Source organism: Tinamus guttatus, unplaced genomic scaffold (genome assembly GCF_059628265.1).
Source record: "Tinamus guttatus ecotype Peru unplaced genomic scaffold, ASM5962826v1 Tinamus_guttatus_pri_ptg000092l, whole genome shotgun sequence".
Classification (NCBI taxonomy): Eukaryota; Metazoa; Chordata; class Aves; order Tinamiformes; family Tinamidae; genus Tinamus; species Tinamus guttatus.
In genome coordinates, this window is record NW_028288626.1 from 137,373 (window position 1) to 155,483 (window position 18,111).

An 18,111-nucleotide genomic window follows, 5' to 3' on the forward strand; every position below is an offset into this window, starting at 1 on the left:
ACAAGTTGACCACGAGGCAGCAGTGTGCCCTTGTGGCCAAGAAGGCCAATGGGATCCTGGGGTGCATTAAGAAGAGCGTCTCCAGCAGGTCGAGGGAGGTGATCCTGCCCCTCTACTCAGCCCTGGTGAGGCCACATCTGGAGTATTGTGTCCAGTTCTGGGCTCCACAGTACAAGAGGGATGTGGAGCTGCTGGAGAGAGTCCAGCGCAGGGCTACAATGATGATCAGGGGCCTGGAACATCTGCCCTATGAGGAGAGGCTGAGGGAGCTGGGCCTGTTCAGCCTGGAGAAGAGAAGGCTGAGAGGGGAGCTGATCAGTGTCTATAAGTACCTCAAGGGAGGCAGTGAGGAGTATGGTGCTGGCCTCTTTTCAGTGGTGGCCACTGACAGAACTAAAGGAAATGGCCAGAAACTAAAGCATCAAAAGTTCCAGGGGAACTTAAGGAAAATTTTTTTAACAGTGAGGGTGACAGAGCACTGGAACAGGCTGCCCAGAGAGGTTGTGGAGTCTCCTTCTCTGGAGATCTTCCAAACCCGCTTGGACGCAGTCCTGTGCCACGTGCTCTAGGTGACCCTGTGTGTGCAGGGGGGTTGGACTAGATGATCTCTAGAGGTCCCTTCCAACCTTAAGCATTCTATGATTCTATGATCACTACATCCTGCTGCAATTTGACCATTCCCAACCAACAGCCAGCATAAGCTCCTGAAGAGACAGGAGCCCGGGCTGCTAGAGCCCAGTGTGTGCAGAGAGCCAGCAGGACGAGTCCCCGTGCAGGGGTTCTCAGCCAGACAGGCCTATGCTGTCCCCCTTCCAAGAAGCTGAGCCTGTCTCAGACCGCACAAGACAAAGGGGTTGAGAAAGACCAAGAATGTGGTAGTGAACACAGGTTACCACAGAGCAACCAGCAGGCTCTACAGCTGGAGCAGAGCGGCTGCCACCGAGACCCCATGAACGAGTGTACACACCACCACGTGCACTTGGATTCGAGCGTGAAAACTAAGCACGCAGGAAGAAAGGATAAGAGATGGTGGGTGCAGGCCCTGGTGACACAGCTGGGTCGTAGCCCTCCTTCCCCTCCTCGGCACTGGAAGGTGTCCCGTCCAGCAGGTCCCTGTCCTGGCACAGGCAAGGTAACATCCCGGGCAGTGTGCTGGCCATGAGGCCTCCAGCTGCAGGTGGGCAGAGCTGTGAGGGAAGCAGCAGCAAAGCCCCTGGCTAGTGCTGCTCCAGAGGGGCACTTCAGGACTCCTGTGTCTTGGCCTCCGGCAGCAGCCAGCTCTGCTGTTCGCAAATGCCCAGCAGGAGCTGGAGCCCAGCTGCTGGGAAAGGCGATCCCGCAGAGCACTGCCAAGAGCAGGGAACAGCGGGCACCCCGCTGCACGCTGGGGACGGCCCCTGACTGCTGTCAACAGGCACTCGTTGCTGGTGGCTCTAGGATCCCGCCAGGCCCCAGGAGGCAAGGAGACAACCACAGCCTTGGTCGAGGAGCAGGTCAGGTTCCCCACATCTCCAACGCTACCTGAGCTGGAGCTGGGTGAACCAGGTGCTGACTGCACAGTCCACACGCATCACCAAGGAGATCCCCAGCAGGAGGCAGATGCTGCTCACCACGAAACCCAGTGCTTCAAAGAGGAACCTGGGGGCACAACAGACACGGTGAGGGGTCATCCAGCATTCCTGCAAGGACAAGTTGTTTTGCCCTCACTCCCAGCAGACTGACTTTCCTGACAGTAAGAGGCTGATAACACCCCACATCCGAAAGTCTAATAACATTTACCCAGCAACGAATGCTGCCTGCAGCCTGGAAGTCGAGCAGGCCTAAAGTTCCCTGGTGGTCTAGAAACCATCTAGGAAGACACTTAGGAGGAATCTGGAAAACTTTAAGACACCAAGGACTTCCCATGGCCCTGCTAGCCCATGCCTACTGCCATCTCATTTCTGAGATGGTAGCTCTGCATTTGCTCCCTGCCTTGAATATTTTCCTGCTCTCTGCTCTGGCCTGGCAGGACCGTCCTGGCCGGTCTGGGGATCCCAGGATACTTTGGCTATTCCTACTTGGGCAGCTTAGCTGGTATGTAGTAACTCTGCATGTTTTGCAGAAACCATGATTAGGAGAAATTTCTACACAGTAGTTCAAGACCAGGTTCTCAGCTAGAAACTGGAATTTATGGGACAGTCCTATGGCCTCTGCTAAGTAAGAAGTCAGTATGAATGACCACGGTCCTCTGTCGTTACTGTCTGTGCACACTAATTGACAGCTTGGGAATAAGAGCCCTAATCCAGCATCAGAGCAACTCCTGGGACTTACTTTGGGGCAAAGACTTTCCAGACCATGAGGTGCCTCCTGAGGATCACAGCTGCACAAACACAGGCCAGAAGCTGTGGGAAAGACAAGGAAAAACAAGTTACAAATGACTCTGGAGAGACCTCCTGGGCAACGGATGCACATCTGAAGAGTACTAAGCCACGCACACCTGAAGGGCTAGAACTGTACACATCAGAAACAGGCAACACAAAGAGGATTTTCTTCCACTGTGGCTTCAAATGGGGAAAGACAAAACAGCTAAGCTGCCCTGAGCTCACTGAGAGGAGCACTGGTGCCCTCCTGCTGTAAGGGCTTGCCCCTTCCCCTTTACTGGTTATGGAATGACCACTCAGAGAGATGATTTGATGGGCTAACTCCCTGAGAGCTATTCACATCTTTCATGAGATAAGTTTTCTGCTGTTTAGCTATCTACACCATCACAATATGGGTCAGATGAGTCAGCTAGTGCAAATGTCAGCTAGTCAGATGAGTCAGCTAGTGCAAGGTCGGGAAGAGGGGAAGCAGGATTACAATTCTGCAGCTTCTGAGCAGATGCCCCCACTCTGCAAAGATGGATCTGAAAGGCAGCCTAATCTGCACCACTGCTTTCACTTGGAACCTTTCCTGAAGCAAAGGTGTTGCTGAGGAGAGGATCTGTGCAGCTGCCCTTCCACCTGCACCCAGACACGTCAGCCCTGGCCCTCTCTCTGCTCTGGCTGAGTCCTCATTATGTCGAGGTGCCCTGGGCTCTGACCACCCCTCTCCTCTTGAGCAGTCCTTCCCATCTGCCTCTGCCCATACCTGCATGCCCAGGATGAAGAGGTACTTCAGTCCCAGCTGCAGCAGAGCTGCAGAGAACCTCTCCGGGGCCTCCCGCAGCCTCATCTCCATCATGTGCTCCTCTTCTTCCAGCAGCTCCTCCCGGGGCTCCTTCCTGGACTTCTTCCTCTGTGCGCTGGGCGTCTCACACACAAAGGGCCAGAGCAGGAGCAGAGGGCAGCCAACTGCCTCGAGGACAAAGGCACAGGGAGTTACAGGGAGCCCGAGGGTGAGGAGTGCTCAGACACTGCGCTCTGGGCATGCAGGAAGCACATACTCCATTCCAGTTTAACCCAGTTTCACGGAGCCTGCAGGCAACAGTGGCCACAGGAGTGGACAGTAAAAATGTTGCTCTTGGGCTGGCCAAAAACAAGGTGGGAGCTCTGCCAGCCTAGGCTTAGTGGCCCGGGAATAAATTGATTTACCTGCAAAGAGGATGTGGGAGGCAAACGTGTTGGCGCCCACCAGGACAGCAGGCAGGATGTTAGTGCTGTGGTCGAGGTGGAAGCCCACAAAGGCTGCATTCCAATGGATGGCTGGGAAGATGGGCTGGTGGCCTGTGGAATAGAAGAACTGGGAAGCAGCAAGGAGCCAGGAGAGGACTGCATACCAGGGCACCAAAAAAGGCTCTGAAAGACAGAGAGAGACACAGAGAGATCAGCACTGAGGAAACAAAGAGATCCACAGTCTAAAACAGCACATTGTCTTTCTTCCCAGTTTCCCTTCCCACACAACCTAGCAGGCTCCCAGCACAGGGAATGGCAGGTAGTCAGACATCCCCTCCACGCTCTGCCCTGCTCCCAGGGCCCTGTCAGCAGCACTGAGGTTCAGTGGCTTCTCACAGTGTAGGGAGAGGAAATGGGTGAATAAAAAATCCCTTCCCTGACGCACCGGACTCCTCTTCCTCCCAAGCGGATTTGGGTGAAAAAGTCCCTTTCCTGACACAAGGGGCTCCCCTCCCACACTGCATCCCTGCTGCATAGGCATTTTTAGGGGATTTAAGCAGCTCTTGTAAACACAGGAGCGATCAGTGCATCCCATTCCTTGGGAGCAGAGACTGCCCCCTCCCACTTCCAATGGAGAAAGGAAGAGGCCACTGGAGACACAGCCCAGGCCACAGCCCAAGGCAGACCCAGAGCATGCTCTGCTGAGCCCCAACTCACCCGCGTCTCCAGCAAGGCTCCTGGCACGGGCGTGGATGTGCAGCAGCACGAAGGCCTCCAGGAAGAGGAGCAGGAAGGCGAGACTGAGCCGCTCGCTGTGCAGCAGCAGCAAGAGGAAGCCCAGCAGGGTCAGCGCTATGACCAAGGCTGCCGAGTACACGCTGCCCAGCCCGTAGGCCGCCACCGTGGCCTTGCAGCTGCCCCGCTCCAGGCGGCTTTTCAGAGACTCCTGCATCCTCTTGTAGATCTGAGGGATGACGTGCAGGAATTCTGCTTCCGAGCCAGCAACACCCAGGTACGGGGTGACAATGGGCCCCGCCGACTCCCGCGTGTCCTTCGCAAACACTGTCACGGGGTTGCACAGCAAGAGCAACAGCCCCACGGCCACGAGCCCGTAGACGGCCCATGGAAAGGCAACGAGCGCCACGTGCACCAGCTCCTGCAGCTTGCCCAGCGAGTCCTCGGTGCTGGAGGCCACGGCCCAGTAGCAGGCGATGAAGACGGCGACCAGCGGGAAGCCCCAGCGCACGAAGAGCACGGCGGGGCCGGCGCTGTTGAGGTTGCCGTGGTGGCGCAGCCAGCGCCGCACGGCGCACACCAGCCCCACGAGCGAGGCCACGCACACGAGGTAGAAGAGGTTCTTGGCCCGCGCGTTGCGCAGGCTGGCGAGGGGGGCGAGGAACAGGGAGGGCCGGCACTGGGGGATTTCCTCACGGCACTGGTGGAAAACAGCGGAGAGGCGCACGCAGAGCAGAAGCGCGGCCACGAAGTACAGCAGGGGCCAGCTCTCCCTACGGTAAGAGGAAAAACCGAGGAGCTGCTGCTTGGGGCCTTCAGGAACCGTCAAGCGACCGTCCCAGTGGAGTTTCCCCACCAGCAACACGACCAGTGAGGCCAGCAGGAATGGGGCAACCCGGGCTTCGGCCACCACGAAGCTATCGGAGAACATGGCTCCGCAGCGGAAGAGGAGGATCCCCATAGGAAAGGCCATCCCCAGCCATGCTTGCAGATGCTGCCTCAGGCCAATGCTGGCCAAGGGGGGATGGCTACTTGCTAAATGGGCTCGCTTGGGCTGCCGGCCCCACCAGCACCAGAAAAAGGCCACCTGAGAAACTGCAGCTGCCCATGACGACACCAGGAGGAGATCCAGCCCCTCCTGGATGAACGTACAGGCCAGCCCAAGCAGCACGGCCGCAATCAGGCCCCAGAGCAGCGGGTACAGGAGGCAGCTGCGATAGAAGGAGTCCGACGCCGTGGGCAGCCCCGAGGTGACGTAGCAGAGCAGGCAGGAAGCAGCAATGAGGGCGCAGCCCGCCGCCATCCGCAGCGGGTGGAAGCGGGCCCAGCTCCGGGCGCACACAGCCCGTGCCTCCCGCAGGTAGCGCTGGAAGCGACCCAGCAGGTCGCCCAGCCTGGCCTCCAGCTCCGGAGACACCGGCTTTGCCTCTCGCACGCGGGCCAAGAGCTGAGCGTGCTCCTCCACGGCGCTGGAGAAGATCCCCTGCAGGTGCTGCAGCTGCTCCGCCGGCAGGTCCTGGGCCACCAGCGAGTAGGAGCGCAGGAATCGGTCCACCTACAGGACAGGGGACAAGATGAGACGGCAGCACTGGGGCCGCTGAGAAAGGAACTTCACTGCCCCTCGCCCTGCAGAGCCCTTCAGCACGGAGGCAGCCCTGATGTGCCAAGCCCTGCCCTGTCCCTGGCAGTGTGGCCTGGGCTGAGCAGCCAAACACAACGTGTGGCCAGCAAGAAGTAGAGCTCTGGCTAAGGGAACTCACCTTGACGTATCCACCCTGACAAATACATCCACATTTCTCAGATACCCAGTTCTTAACTTGCTGGGGGCATTTTTGTTAACAGTACCCATTGCTAAGGGGTTTTGGCAGAGTCTTGAGTAACAATGAGGGAAACTTCTCTAAGAAGTTTAAGTCATTACTAGCTGTTAATCTGAATCCTCTGTTAGTCTTTTCCTTATTTTTCTGAGGACATACAGCAAATTAAACAGCTTTCAGGTGATCAAACCAGACTGTTCTCTATTTTTGAACACGGGTGCATTAACCCACTGTGCCATAAGCTGAGAAAAGCTAATTCTGCCTCTGCTTCAAGTCAGCAGGAACAGAGCCGTGATGTTGCAACGGGCACTACCAGAGCCCAGCACCTGCACAAACATCTAGCAACGTACACCAGCACAAACCTTACACGTCCATGTGCCTTCCCGCCGCCTCAGAGCGCAGGCAGAATCAGCCCATGCACCAGACAGACCCTCTAGCTCTCCCTCAGGCTGGCACGAGCCCGCTGCCATGCTGCATTCAAAACCAAGGCCACCAAGCCAGAAACCTCCTCAGATGACTAAGTGCAAACATTCAAACCCGCAGGGCTGGATGACATTAACTTCTAACACATGATAATCAATATTTGTGGTGACTAATAGACAGGAGAGTACACTGGCATCATCCTTAAATGACAAAGCACCCTTTTCCTCTATAAATACCCAGCAGAGATGGTGAATACGTCTGCCTTCGCACCAGCAATCATATGGTCTTCTGCTCTTCACTACCTTGCCCCAGTAACGCCCAACCTACACATCACAGGTTGTATCCAAGCTACTGGACCCAAAACAGGGCCCACACTGGTTTGGCTTCTTCTTTGCACAGCCCCCGGGTACAGCAGGGAGCTGCCTGGGGGCTGAAGGAGTTATTTTGGGGCCAGGAGCATGATTCTAGCAATGCAGAGGTCTCTCAAAGGCAGGCAGGGTCTTACCTGAGAAACAGGCTCTATAACGCAAAGGACGTGCAGCAGATCTGCTGTGACAAGCCTGGCGTGGCACCAGGCAGTGCTCCCCAAAACCAGGCAGACCTGCACATGGCTTTGCTCCATTGTTCGGGCTTCTTTCATGCCTAGTGTATTCCAAATCACTCAAAAATCTTGGCCCTTCCAGCCATCCAAATGACATTCAGCTGTGGGGTTGTATATTCTGCAGCACTTGGCACAAGCTGATCCCAGTCTATCATCCCGATTTATTCTCTGCTATTACTTAGTGTTTGTTTTATTTAATCCTTCATTGCTGTTTTCCTTCTGTCACTGTGTTGGAACAGTTTTCAGCTAAAAACATTTCTGAAGCAGAAATTCTGAAGCAGAATCAAAACTTTTTACTCTTGAATCTCCACTAATGAAACTTGCCCATAATCTTCCTGAGCTTTGAGGAACCTGCCTTCCCAAATAACCAAACCCACCTCTGACCAGCTGGGGCCAATCCTTATCCAGAAATACACATGGGTGCCCAGGCCAGTGATTTCCTGAACCACAGCTCATCACCAAGTACGAAACTGGATCTCCCAGATCTCTTTTGGAGACCAGTGCTGCCTTCTGCTGGAGCAAACTGCACAAGGAAGAAACTCTTAATTAAGTTCCCCATGAAGATAACTGTCTCATCCCCATTGAACAGAAGAAACTAAACAAACTTAAAAAGTTTGGTTTCAATCTCCCCTTGCCCTCTCGTTCAGCACACAGGCCTGCAGTAGGTCCTACCTAGCATTGCCATCAACCAGCGTCACAGAGCTTGTCCGAGAGCCCCTATGTGAGAACCAGCAGACAGCGAATTCCCAGAAGAGCCAGGACCCCACAGGCCAGCCCTTGGCACTGCCCCGTGGCTGCCAGCAGGTCTCAGCCTTCTGGGTCTCACCCACCCACACGAGAGCTCGGTGGGAGCCTGGTCGTACCTGCTTGGCGTTGACGTGATAGACCGAGAGCTGCTGCAAGGCTGCGGACACGGAGTCGCCGTCCCCGGAGAAGAGCTCGGCCATCACCTCGCCGATGCTGCTGTAGGGGATGGGCACTCCCAGCAGCAAGGCCACGGTGGGCACCAGGTTCACCTGGGGAACGGCCTCGGGCTCCTGGACAGACATGGGAGGAACGGGATGCTCAGGAACGGCTTTACACCCAGGCCATTGGGAAGGGCACGGACGGCACCCTGGCCACATCCCACTCCTCCCTGGAGGCAGGGGGAGTTGCCTGCCCTGCCACGCACTCGGCCCCTGCAGCAAGACAAGGCATGGAGATTCACTGAAGAAGTGAAATGGTCCAACAGAACCGGCATCCATCCCAGCTGCAGTCTGATTTTTGTGATTTTTTTTCCTATAAGTTGGATTTTGCTTGAAACAAGCTGATACTGGTCATATTCCTGTCTTTTAAACTTACAATACCTGTACTCTGTGCCCGACTTTACCCCCACCTCCGGGAGGGTAACAGATTCCCTGGCCTTCAGTCTCTCCATCATTCTCTGTATCCCCACAATGCAGTTTTCTCCCTGGAGGTCACCTCGGGCAATGAGCTAAATTCCCTCCAAGGACCAACATCCTCTCACCTCAGGAGGGGCAGTGCCAAATAGGGGTGTTTTGCTGTACACAAACAGTGCTGCATTCACTTCTTTCTCGCTGTCCCCACCATGGTCTCCAGTGTCCGTCATGCCATGGTCCCCAGCCACCAGAAGCAGGGTGTCATTTCCCAGATGATCTACCAAGGACCTGTTGCCAAGATAAGAAGGTCAGCCCCAGGCCTCTGGGAGGTGGGAGAGGACAAGACATCCACCAAGCCTGCATGCACCATGGAGGTGAAGCTGGCACAAGCAGGTGAGCAAAACTACATGCTGCTGCAGAGCCACAACAAGGGAAGCAGGAATCTGCCTTTTTTCCCCACTCAAACTGACAAAAGCCCCTGTGGATGCATCCAGCAGAATGAATGCCCAAGTCCCAGGGCAACACGTGTTTCAGAAACAAACTGAACAGCCACAGCTCTTAGAGTAGATTGTTCTTGCCCAGATCCCCCACAAATGGCAGCTATTATTTTTGCCTATACAAAATACAATTCAGAGGGATATTTCCAGCAGGAACAAGTTCCAGGCTGATCTTTTGGGAGTTTGCGGTTCCCCCGTGGACATTCATGCACTGACATTGCCCTGTGGCACAGCTGTGCTGCTGCTCAGGACCATTCCTTGCACCAGCTGTCAAAGTAGGAGCATTCCCTGTTGCTTTCTGTACCTGTAAATGCTCCAGGAACCCCCCACCAGCCTGGGCACCAGCAGAGGCAACCACAACCACAATGATCACCTGAGCATCTCATTCATCTGGACGAGCTTCTTAGCCATTTCAGGATGGTCAGGTCCATGTTTGTGCCCACAGTGGTCCACACCAAGGAAATGAGCAATGAGCAGGTCCCATTCGCCACCATCCACTGCGGAACAAGAGCAACTTCACCCTCTCCCCAAGATCGGGAGCCTCAAATATCCTGCTGGGTGCCTGGGTCTCCCAAATCCAGTAGCTGCTCCAGAAGGCCCTGGGGCTGCCCAGGCAGCCACTGATCCAAGGTTAAGCTTGAAGGAAGAGATGGCCCTTCTGCTCCACCCCAGCAGTGCATTTCTAAGGCTATAGAAGCCTAAGCTGTGGATGAATTCCACCAAGCCAGGCCTTCTCCCAAATGAAAGAAGGGTGTTTAGAGAAATGGTTTCTAACTCCCAAAAGAGGGGGAAATCCAGCTAGAGCACTGTAGTCCATGGGCTACAGCCACAAACAAACAAACAGGTAAGAGCGTCCACTGCCGTTCCAGAGAAACAAAAAACAAAACAAAAAAAACAACCACCCACACCCCAAACCTCTTCATTTCTACTTCAAACTCTTGCACTAGGACCTCAGCGCAACATAAAGATTCAGCCGATCCCTGGGGAAAGAGCTACTTACCAGTTGGATAGAGATGCTGTAGGATCCCATCATCAACAGTATGAAGATCCTTCACATTAAAAGAAGGGAAGAAATAGGAGCGGAAAAACTTCTTGGGGAAGAGTCCTTCCCAAGTATCATCTCCCATGAAGACCACTCTTCTTCCTGGGGAAGCAAGGAAGGAATTAACGGGAGCAAGGAGCACAACAGAGTCATGCTCTTAGCCAAACTAATGCAAAGAGTCTCAGCAGGTTCAGGAGAGGGGCTGGAGCACTGGCTGTTTTCCAGTCCACACTCCGAGTGACCAAAAATTAAAATCTCCCACTGGTTGTTAGCATGTCTGAATGTCCCCACCAAAGGCCTCACAATCCTACTGTAAAACACTAGACAAAAGAGGTCTATGGACAGAGAGTGGCTGAGCAGAAGCTTTGAGTCCTAGGCTCAAAATTTGACCACAGCAGTGGTGCCTTTTCAAATGCAGAGAAGGGAAAAGTGCTGATATTTCCAATTGCCCTTGCTCTGCTTTCCCCTATCCCACACCAGCCACCCCCTCCGGGCTTCCAGAGAGTCTCCGCAGCCTGGGAGCAGGAACCGTTTCCTCTGCAGCTGCTGCCACAGCACGGAACCTCCTTCCAGCATTTTCCACCACGGATCATTTACTGCATTTGCTCTTCTTCCCCTCGCATGTGAGGTGCTGACAACTCAGTAGTGTCACCCCAACCCAGGTGGTTGTACCACGTAGAGCCCCGGCAGGAAGAACTGCGCCCTGTCCCCCTCTCCTTACAGATGCTCCTGAAGGCTGCGTTCTCCAAACACACGCACGCAGAGCCGGATCACACAGCAAACGAGACGAAGGAGTAATCCAGCGGCTGCAAGCACCACCACCGTACCTGGCGCCACCACCTTCCCCTGCGCTGCTCCCTGGAACGCAAACACGACCGACCCGCAATGCCCTTGGCCTCCTAGAGCCACTCCTGGTGCTCGCCTTGTGCCAGTCACTACTAGCACGGCCATTACTACCTGTTTTCTCATCATCTTTGAGGAAATTCTACCCATGCTCCAGCTGCATGGTAATTATTTTCAAATAATTGCTTGAAAGGGCGGGGATGTTGCAAATAGTCCCCTTTCCAGGGAAAGAGAAAAGCAAAGCTCCCACTCAAACGCCGACTGGTGCTGGAGGCCCCCGGCGCGCATACGCACCGTTCTGCACCAGCTGCGCCAGCAGGTTGTCCTCCTGGATGGCGTAGGTGGCGAAGTTGCTGCCCACGTCGATGAAGGTGGGCAGCGAGCCGGTGGTGAGGCCCTTGATGCGCTGCATGGTGGCCGTGGGAGGGTCGGCTCGGAAGCGGTACAGGCGGCCGTGGCGGGGCTGCGAGGCCGCCAGGTGGTGCAGGAAGCTCAGCTTGTTCTGGTAGGGCAGCGGGCTCGCGTTGGCCGGGTCGAAGGAGGCGAACTCGAAGCGGAGGGCGTCGATGAGGACGAGCACGGCCTTGGCGAAGCGCCGGGGCAGCCAGCAGGAGCGCGGCGGGAGGCTCTGCCCGTCCCACGGCGGCGGCGCGAGCGCGTCCGCGCAGGAGCTGCTGTGCGCGAGCTCGATGCGCGTGAGCAGGAAGCCGCTCATGAAGAGCCCGAGCCCGGCCAAGAAGAGCAGCGAGACCCAGGCCAGGAAGAGCAGCACGGGCCAGCGCTGCATCCTGCGGGGAGCAGGGCCGGGCTCGGCACGCAGCCACCTGCCCCGGCGCGCCCGGAGCGCCGTCCCCGCCCCACAGAGCGCCCCGCCACCCCCGGAGCGCCCCCTGCCAGGCCGCGGCGCCCCCCGGGGCCCCTTCGCCGCCGTCCCCCGCGCGGGCCCCGCCGCCCCGGCCCCTCCGCGGCCGCCGCCCGCGCTACCTGCGGCCGCCGCGGCCCGGCGCGAGCCGCCTCCCCGGCCCGGAAGCGGCGCGCGCGGCGGCGCCCCCTGCCGGCCGGGAGGCGCGCGGCGGGGCGGGCCCCGCTCCCGGTTCCTCCCGGCCGCCGTTGCCGTCCCCAGCGGCGCCCCCATGCGGCGGGGGGGCCGCGCTGCTCCGAGCGGCGGGCAACGGGCCAGGCCCGGTCCAAGCGAGCTGCTCCCGCCTGGAGCGGCCCCAGCGCCCCCGGACAGAAATAACTGACAGGCGAAGCGGTCCCTGCGGCTTCTCTGAGCGACAGCAGCAGGAGCTGAGGGCACCGGCCAGGATGTGCGGGAACACACTGGGAGGCAACCAGGAGCCCCCCTCCCCACTAGGGATCCTCTCCCTGTGCAGCCCTGGCAGGATTAGGATGGATCCAGTCTCACCCTGTGCATTTTGCCCACGGGCAGGTCCCGTTCCCAAGTGCCATGAGGACATGCTGTATCCCCAGTACCCATCACCTTTATTACATGATTAAATCCCCATACAAAATAAGAACCAAAAAGAGGAAGAAAAGTGTCTGACTGGAGAAAGCAGCAGCAGAACAGGATCCCCTGCAGTTGGGCAGGCACTGAGCCCAGATGCCCTTCCTGGGGCTGCCACAGCAGCACGTCCAGTGTCCCTTCAGCCCTGCTAGCTGGAGTTCCCCTGCTCCGCCTTCGGCACCTCCGTGCTGGGCACCTGCGGGTCCTTGGGGGCTGGAGGCTTCTCGTCCTGGGTCTTCAGGGCTTGCGGCTTGGTCAGCGTGCTGTAGATGCCCAGCGCCTGCGGGAAGTCAAAGAGCCATCAGGGAAGAGAGGAGAAGCACAGGGGAGCAGCCTGCCTCTGGAGAGGGCCATGCGGAATGGCAGGGATGGGACAGGACACGCAGCAGGACTGTGACAACACAGGCACACGACAGGGACACAACAGCCTCTAAAGGGCCTGTGTTCAAGGCCTCGATGTTTCCGTGCTATGTTGCAATGTGAGAAAGCCCCACTGAGAGCACGTCCTGCCACAGCACCAAGGTGCCTTCAGGAGGTGACCTGAACCCTTGTTCGGGGCAGGGAGATGGACAAGATAGCAGCAAATGTACATCCAAAAGAAACAGCTAGAAAGTCAGCCTTGTCCTCCAGCCATCTTATCTTGGGTTGGAGGGAAGGGTCCTGTCTGCTATCGCCACAACCAGCTGTCTGCTATCGCCACAACCAGCTCTCAGGCCCAGCCTCAGATTGCCGGAGCAGAGACCTGCCTGTTGTCCAAGGGCTGTGAAACACATTCCAGCCCACAGCTGGGAAATTAATTAATTATCTGGGCCAAATTCCTCCTCTTCACTATCTAACAGCACTACCACCTGCTCCACAGCAGCTCAGGGCTGCTGGACTGTGCCCTCCACATCCCTCAGGCTCCAGCTACCGCTGGGAAAGGAGGCGGTTCCTCTGAGCAGACTGACCTGCGCAACCATGTTGGTGACGTCGCCGGTGCTGGCTGGCAGCAGGACCGTGTTGGAGTCCTTGGCCAGTTTGGAGAAGGCGCTCACGTACTGCTCGGCCACAGAGAGAGAGGCGGCTGCGCTGCCGTGCTGGGGACAGAGGGCTCGTCAGGGAGGATGTGCCAACACCTGTGCCCGGCACCTGCCTTCAGGGCTGCACAGCTCCTTGCTGCCAAAAACGCTGGCAAGGAGGGTACCAGGGAAAGCTGGGCGCTGCCCCAGCTTCGCGTCCACCCCTCCCTTCACTAGCACCAATATTTTGGCTGCCCCAAGGACGTGGGACTCCCTGCACCCACCTGCTGCGCCAGAGCAGCTGCCAGGAGCTGAATAGCCTCAGCCTTCGCCCGGGCCTTGACCAGCATGGCGTTGGCTTCTCCTGGAAGCACAGCAAAGCACGTGTCAGAAGCGCCGCTTCGCTCCCCCAAAGTCTCCCCTTCTCGAAGAGCAGCACAAGGATCCTCCCCGCAACCCCCTCCTGCCGCCGTAGCCTGCAGGGCAGCACCAGCAGCTGGAATCTGGACCCAGGGCCCTGGCAGGGAGGCCACAGCAGTCGGGGCAGAACGCAGCTTGCAGAGCACACAGTGACACAATCTGCTGCCAGAGAGCAACCGCCCTCACTCGAGGGCTACAGGGCCCTCAGGCCCTGGAGCCTGTGGCACGTTCTACACTGAGGCTCTACCAGCAGCTTTGTTGATCTGTTCGGCCTTTTGAGCTTCCGACGCCAGGATCTGGGCCTGCTTCTGCCCCTCGGCCACGTTGATGGCAGATTCCCGGGTGCCCTCCGACTCCAGCACTGTCGCCCGCTTCCGTCGCTCTGCCTCCACCTGCAAACACAGGTTGGATGTCCATTTGCCATGGCCAGTCCGGGGACATCCGCGGTGCAAGCACAGCAAGGACGCGCTCCCATGGCCCTGCCTTGGTAAGCAGGGCAGAGCAAGGGACAAGAGTGCGGACAGGAAGCGCTGAGCGAGCCTGTGCAGGCTGGATCTCCTTCTCGGGCTCTGCTCGCTGCAGTGAGGAGCCCAGACCACAACCTGCCACGCTGAGGGGTGTCTCCTGCCTCCTGTCAGCCACGGTGACTGACTGCAGGGTGCTTCCCATAGCAGTGCTGGCACCACCAGCTCACAGCAAGAAGAAACTGCTTTTGGTTTGGCCTTCCCCCCAGCTCCTTCCAGCAAGGCTGGCAGCTCAAGCACAACACTTGCCCTGGGGTCTGGCTCCCAGGTTTTCCCAAGGGAGACCCTCAGAGCACTGGGATTTGCTTCCCATTAGAGCCCTAGGGATTTCAGGGCGAGCTGGCAGGCCTCTGAGTGTGAGGTACGGGCCATCGCTGCATAAATAAGGATAGTAATGATCACTTGTTTGCAGTCAAAGAGCCCACAGCTCCCCTCACAGCAGGAGGGCCCCGTGCTGACACTCTGGAAGGAGACCAGCCATGCTGCATGGGACAGGAGGCTTCGCTCTCGTTCCGGCCTGCCCCAAACCACCAAACCTGCATCTGCATGGATTCCTTCACACGAGGGGGCACGTGGATGTCCTTGATCTCGTAGCGCAGGCACCGGATGCCCCAGCAGTCTGAAGCCTGGTTGATGGCATCCACAATGCTGGCGTTGAGAGATTCGCGCTCCTGCAAGACACAACAGAAATAACACCGGGGAAAGAGAGGAAACAGTCAGACTCCTCCCTTCATGGGCCAAGGTCAGTCAGAAAACTCCAACTCCACAGACACAGGGCAGGGCCAACCCTTCCTGAGGCTCATGTGAGCAGGGGTCACATTCTCCCTAGTGCAGCACTGCCCAAAGATGCAATTGGTGAGAAGCAAACACCTGGTGAACATCTGCGTACAAACATTTCCCAGGAGGGCAAACAGCTCCTGCTTCTCTCCAGCAAACGCAGCACAAGGGGCTGAGCTCGGGGAGCTAGGACACTAATCCCTGGGCCTGGGGCAGAGTCCCGCAGCCAAACAGCTGCATCCAGGTGCACATCACCCATCATCTTTTCTGACTAAGAGTAAAACCACCTCCCATCAAAGAAAATCACCAAAGCAAGACCCAGGTCCAAAGGCTGACAGAAAAGGATGCCAGGAGCGCTCCAAGAAAAGGCAGTTTGGCTGTTAAGTGCATCGGACTGCCTGCACAAGCCCCGCAGAGCCCAGGAGATGCTGCTGGATGCTGGCAGCTCTGCGATCCCTCTCCCCAGCTCACCCGGAAGACTCTGTCGAGGGAGAGTTTGCCCAGTTCAGATCTCATGGTAGTCTGGGCCAACTGGGTCACCGCGTACTCAGGATCCTCCACCCCATAACTGGCCTGCACAGCAGGAGCAGAAAAAACAAAAAAAAACGTGGAGTTGCTGAAACAGATTCCGAAAGAGGCAGAATTCACCAAGAGCACTAAGACAAAATGCTACCATAGACACCCCCCTCAGGAAAAGCAGAACCCTGGCCGAGATCTGCCTTTCCCTCTTCCCTCTCGCAGAGGGACCGCGGGGAGCGGGGTGCTTGGCCCCTGCCTCGCAGCGCACAGCAGAGGGGGCCAGGAGAGCTTTGTGTGCTGGGCCCAAGGCGGCCAGAGCAGCCCCGGACTCCTGGGGGCTGAAAGTCGCCTCGTGCCCCCAGTCCAGGACTCAGCAGGACAGCGACGGTACCTTGTAAGGGTCCATGACCCGCAGATAGAGCACGCCATCGATCTGCAGGGTGACGTTATCTGCCGGGAAAGAAAGGCACATCCTGTCACTAGAGCAGTAAGGAAAAGCAGAGGCAAACACCCTCCTCCCCAACAGATTAGCAGAGCTGGCCAGGGCCATCCCCTTCCTTCCCAGTGTCAGCAGCGTGGCACACACTGAAGAGGCCGCTCAAACAGACCTCCTTGTATGAACGGCTTCGTAAAAATGACCCTATCGTTGTTTGCAAAATATCTCATTTTGATATTTTTAGTGCATGAAGTCTCAAGTTTCTAGATCAAGACATTTTATACCGCAAATGGTTTAAAAAATTAAAGAAACAAACACATATGAAGAGCAAAAGCCTTAATACTAGAACTAAAACAGAGCTAACAATTAAACACACTTGAAGTTTTTACATGTATGGAAACTGAGAACATGCTTTTCCTGGTTCAGGGCAGGAAAACATTTCAGATCTGGCACACGGCTTCCTGCACAGCTCTATTCACCCCAGCAAAAGGAGGCAGCAGCTGCCGGGGTGAGGGCAAAAGGGACCCCATAGGCACAGGGCCACCAGCGCAGACCCCAGGGCTGGGGCTGAGGGTACAATGCCGGGATAGCAACGCTCTTCCCTGGACAGTGCCGCTCTTCCCTGGACAGTGCCGCTCTTCCCTGCGCTGCCTCTGGCTCTCCGCGGAGCAGGAGGGGAGGCGCGGGCCAGGGCTTTTCCTTACCCAGCGTGACGGCGGACTGCTCGGGGACGTTGATGACAATTTCCTTGAGGCTTTGCACGTAGCGGATCCGGTCGAGCAGCGGGATGAGGAAGTTCAGGCCCTGGCGGGAGAGCAGCGGTTAAGCGCGGGTCGGCTCCCCACGCGCGCGCGGGCGCCGCGGCTCCTTACGGGCTCCAGGATGCGGTGGAAGCGGCCCATGCGCTCCACGACCCAGGCCTCCTGCTGCGGCACGAAGAGCACGCCCACGTTGACGGGCAGGCCCGAGGCGCCGCGCCGCGGCGCGGGCCGCGCCGGCCCCTGGCAGCGCTGCGGGGGAGAGGAGGCGCGTGAGGCGGCGCGGGGAGCCCCGCTCCGGCCGCCCCGCTCCGGCCGCCGCCCGCACCTGCGGCAGCCCCCGCGTCGCCCCGCGCGCCGCCCGCGCCAGCATCGCCCCGCGCCGCCGCCGCCGGAAGCCGCGGGGAAGGGCCCGGCGCTCGGGGGCGGCCCCGGCCGGCGCTTCCGCGCGCGGAGGCGGGCGCAGAGGCGGGCGCAGAGGCGGGCGCAGAGGCGGGGCTCGGTGTCCAAAGCAGCGTTTATTGAGCGAGAAACGAGCACGCGACCCGCTGCCCGCGCCCGGGACCCGGCCCCGCTCCCTGTCCCGGGGGCAGCCGGGATGGGGCTGCCCCACCGGGATCCTCGAGGGAAAGGCCAGGGCCTCCGAGGCTGCTTTTCCTTGGCACCTGCCTCTCCTCCACCCTGTCCCCCTCTCTCGAGCCTGGAGCCCCCTTCCCCTCCAGCCCCAGGGTGATGGTTCAAATCCTGCTGCTCCCTCTCATGCCCCTGCTCTGCCAGCCCTGCCTGGCCTCCTCTGCCCACCCTGGATCCCCCTCTTGGCCTGTCCTTGCCCCAAGGACGTTCCTGGCAGCTGAAAGGGCAATAGGATTCACCCACACATACACGGGCAGCGCCAGGCCGAGAGCCCGTGGTGATCTCCACCTTCTCCTGCAGCCTCCAGCTGCCCTTCATGGAAGTGCTGCCCCTGCCTTTCCAGGGACTGTCCCAGCCCTCTGCGCGACAGCCCCAGCCCTCCCAGCCCCGACTTCTTGGGACGAGCCTGGCCCAGACAGGGTGACAGGGCAAGTCCAAGCCGCCCCAAGCAGGGGCTGCCCAGCCTCCCCCCAGCTTTTAACACAGCCCCGAGGCAGGGGACACCCCCCCAATTTAGGGACAGGGAGGAGAGGGTGACACATAGCCGACAGTGTCGCAGTGCCTGCCCCTGCCTGGGGACATCATCCAGGGCCTGCCTAGCCAGGAGGGCCAGGGGAGAAGATCAGCACCCTC

The 18,111-nt window shown here is 58.2% G+C and overlaps 2 protein-coding genes across 2 annotated transcripts; both read right to left on the minus strand.

Annotated features, from left to right (window-relative positions):
* Nucleotides 1–1,407: 1,407 nt before the first annotated feature.
* Nucleotides 1,408–11,693, minus strand: LOC104567193 (GPI ethanolamine phosphate transferase 3, catalytic subunit). Its single transcript, XM_088520583.1, has 10 exons — nucleotides 11,201–11,693; nucleotides 10,022–10,165; nucleotides 9,395–9,518; nucleotides 8,653–8,812; nucleotides 8,009–8,182; nucleotides 4,290–5,862; nucleotides 3,552–3,755; nucleotides 3,109–3,311; nucleotides 2,311–2,381; nucleotides 1,408–1,638 (listed from the first exon to the last, which is right to left on the minus strand). Exons 1-10 carry the CDS (start codon nucleotides 11,691–11,693, stop codon nucleotides 1,518–1,520), a joined length of 3,267 nt encoding a protein of 1,088 aa, XP_088376709.1. The 3' UTR covers nucleotides 1,408–1,517.
* Nucleotides 11,694–12,556: 863 nt separating this feature from the next.
* On the minus strand, nucleotides 12,557–17,073 carry LOC104567194 (stomatin-like protein 2, mitochondrial). The gene is made up of 9 exons (XM_088520581.1): nucleotides 16,960–17,073; nucleotides 16,792–16,891; nucleotides 16,043–16,101; nucleotides 15,604–15,705; nucleotides 14,892–15,026; nucleotides 14,079–14,223; nucleotides 13,696–13,775; nucleotides 13,361–13,489; nucleotides 12,557–12,693 (listed from the first exon to the last, which is right to left on the minus strand). The coding sequence occupies exons 1-9, from the start codon at nucleotides 16,987–16,989 to the stop codon at nucleotides 12,562–12,564; spliced, it is 912 nt and encodes a 303-aa protein (XP_088376707.1). The 5' UTR covers nucleotides 16,990–17,073; the 3' UTR covers nucleotides 12,557–12,561.
* Between the last annotated feature and the right edge of the window lie 1,038 nt (nucleotides 17,074–18,111).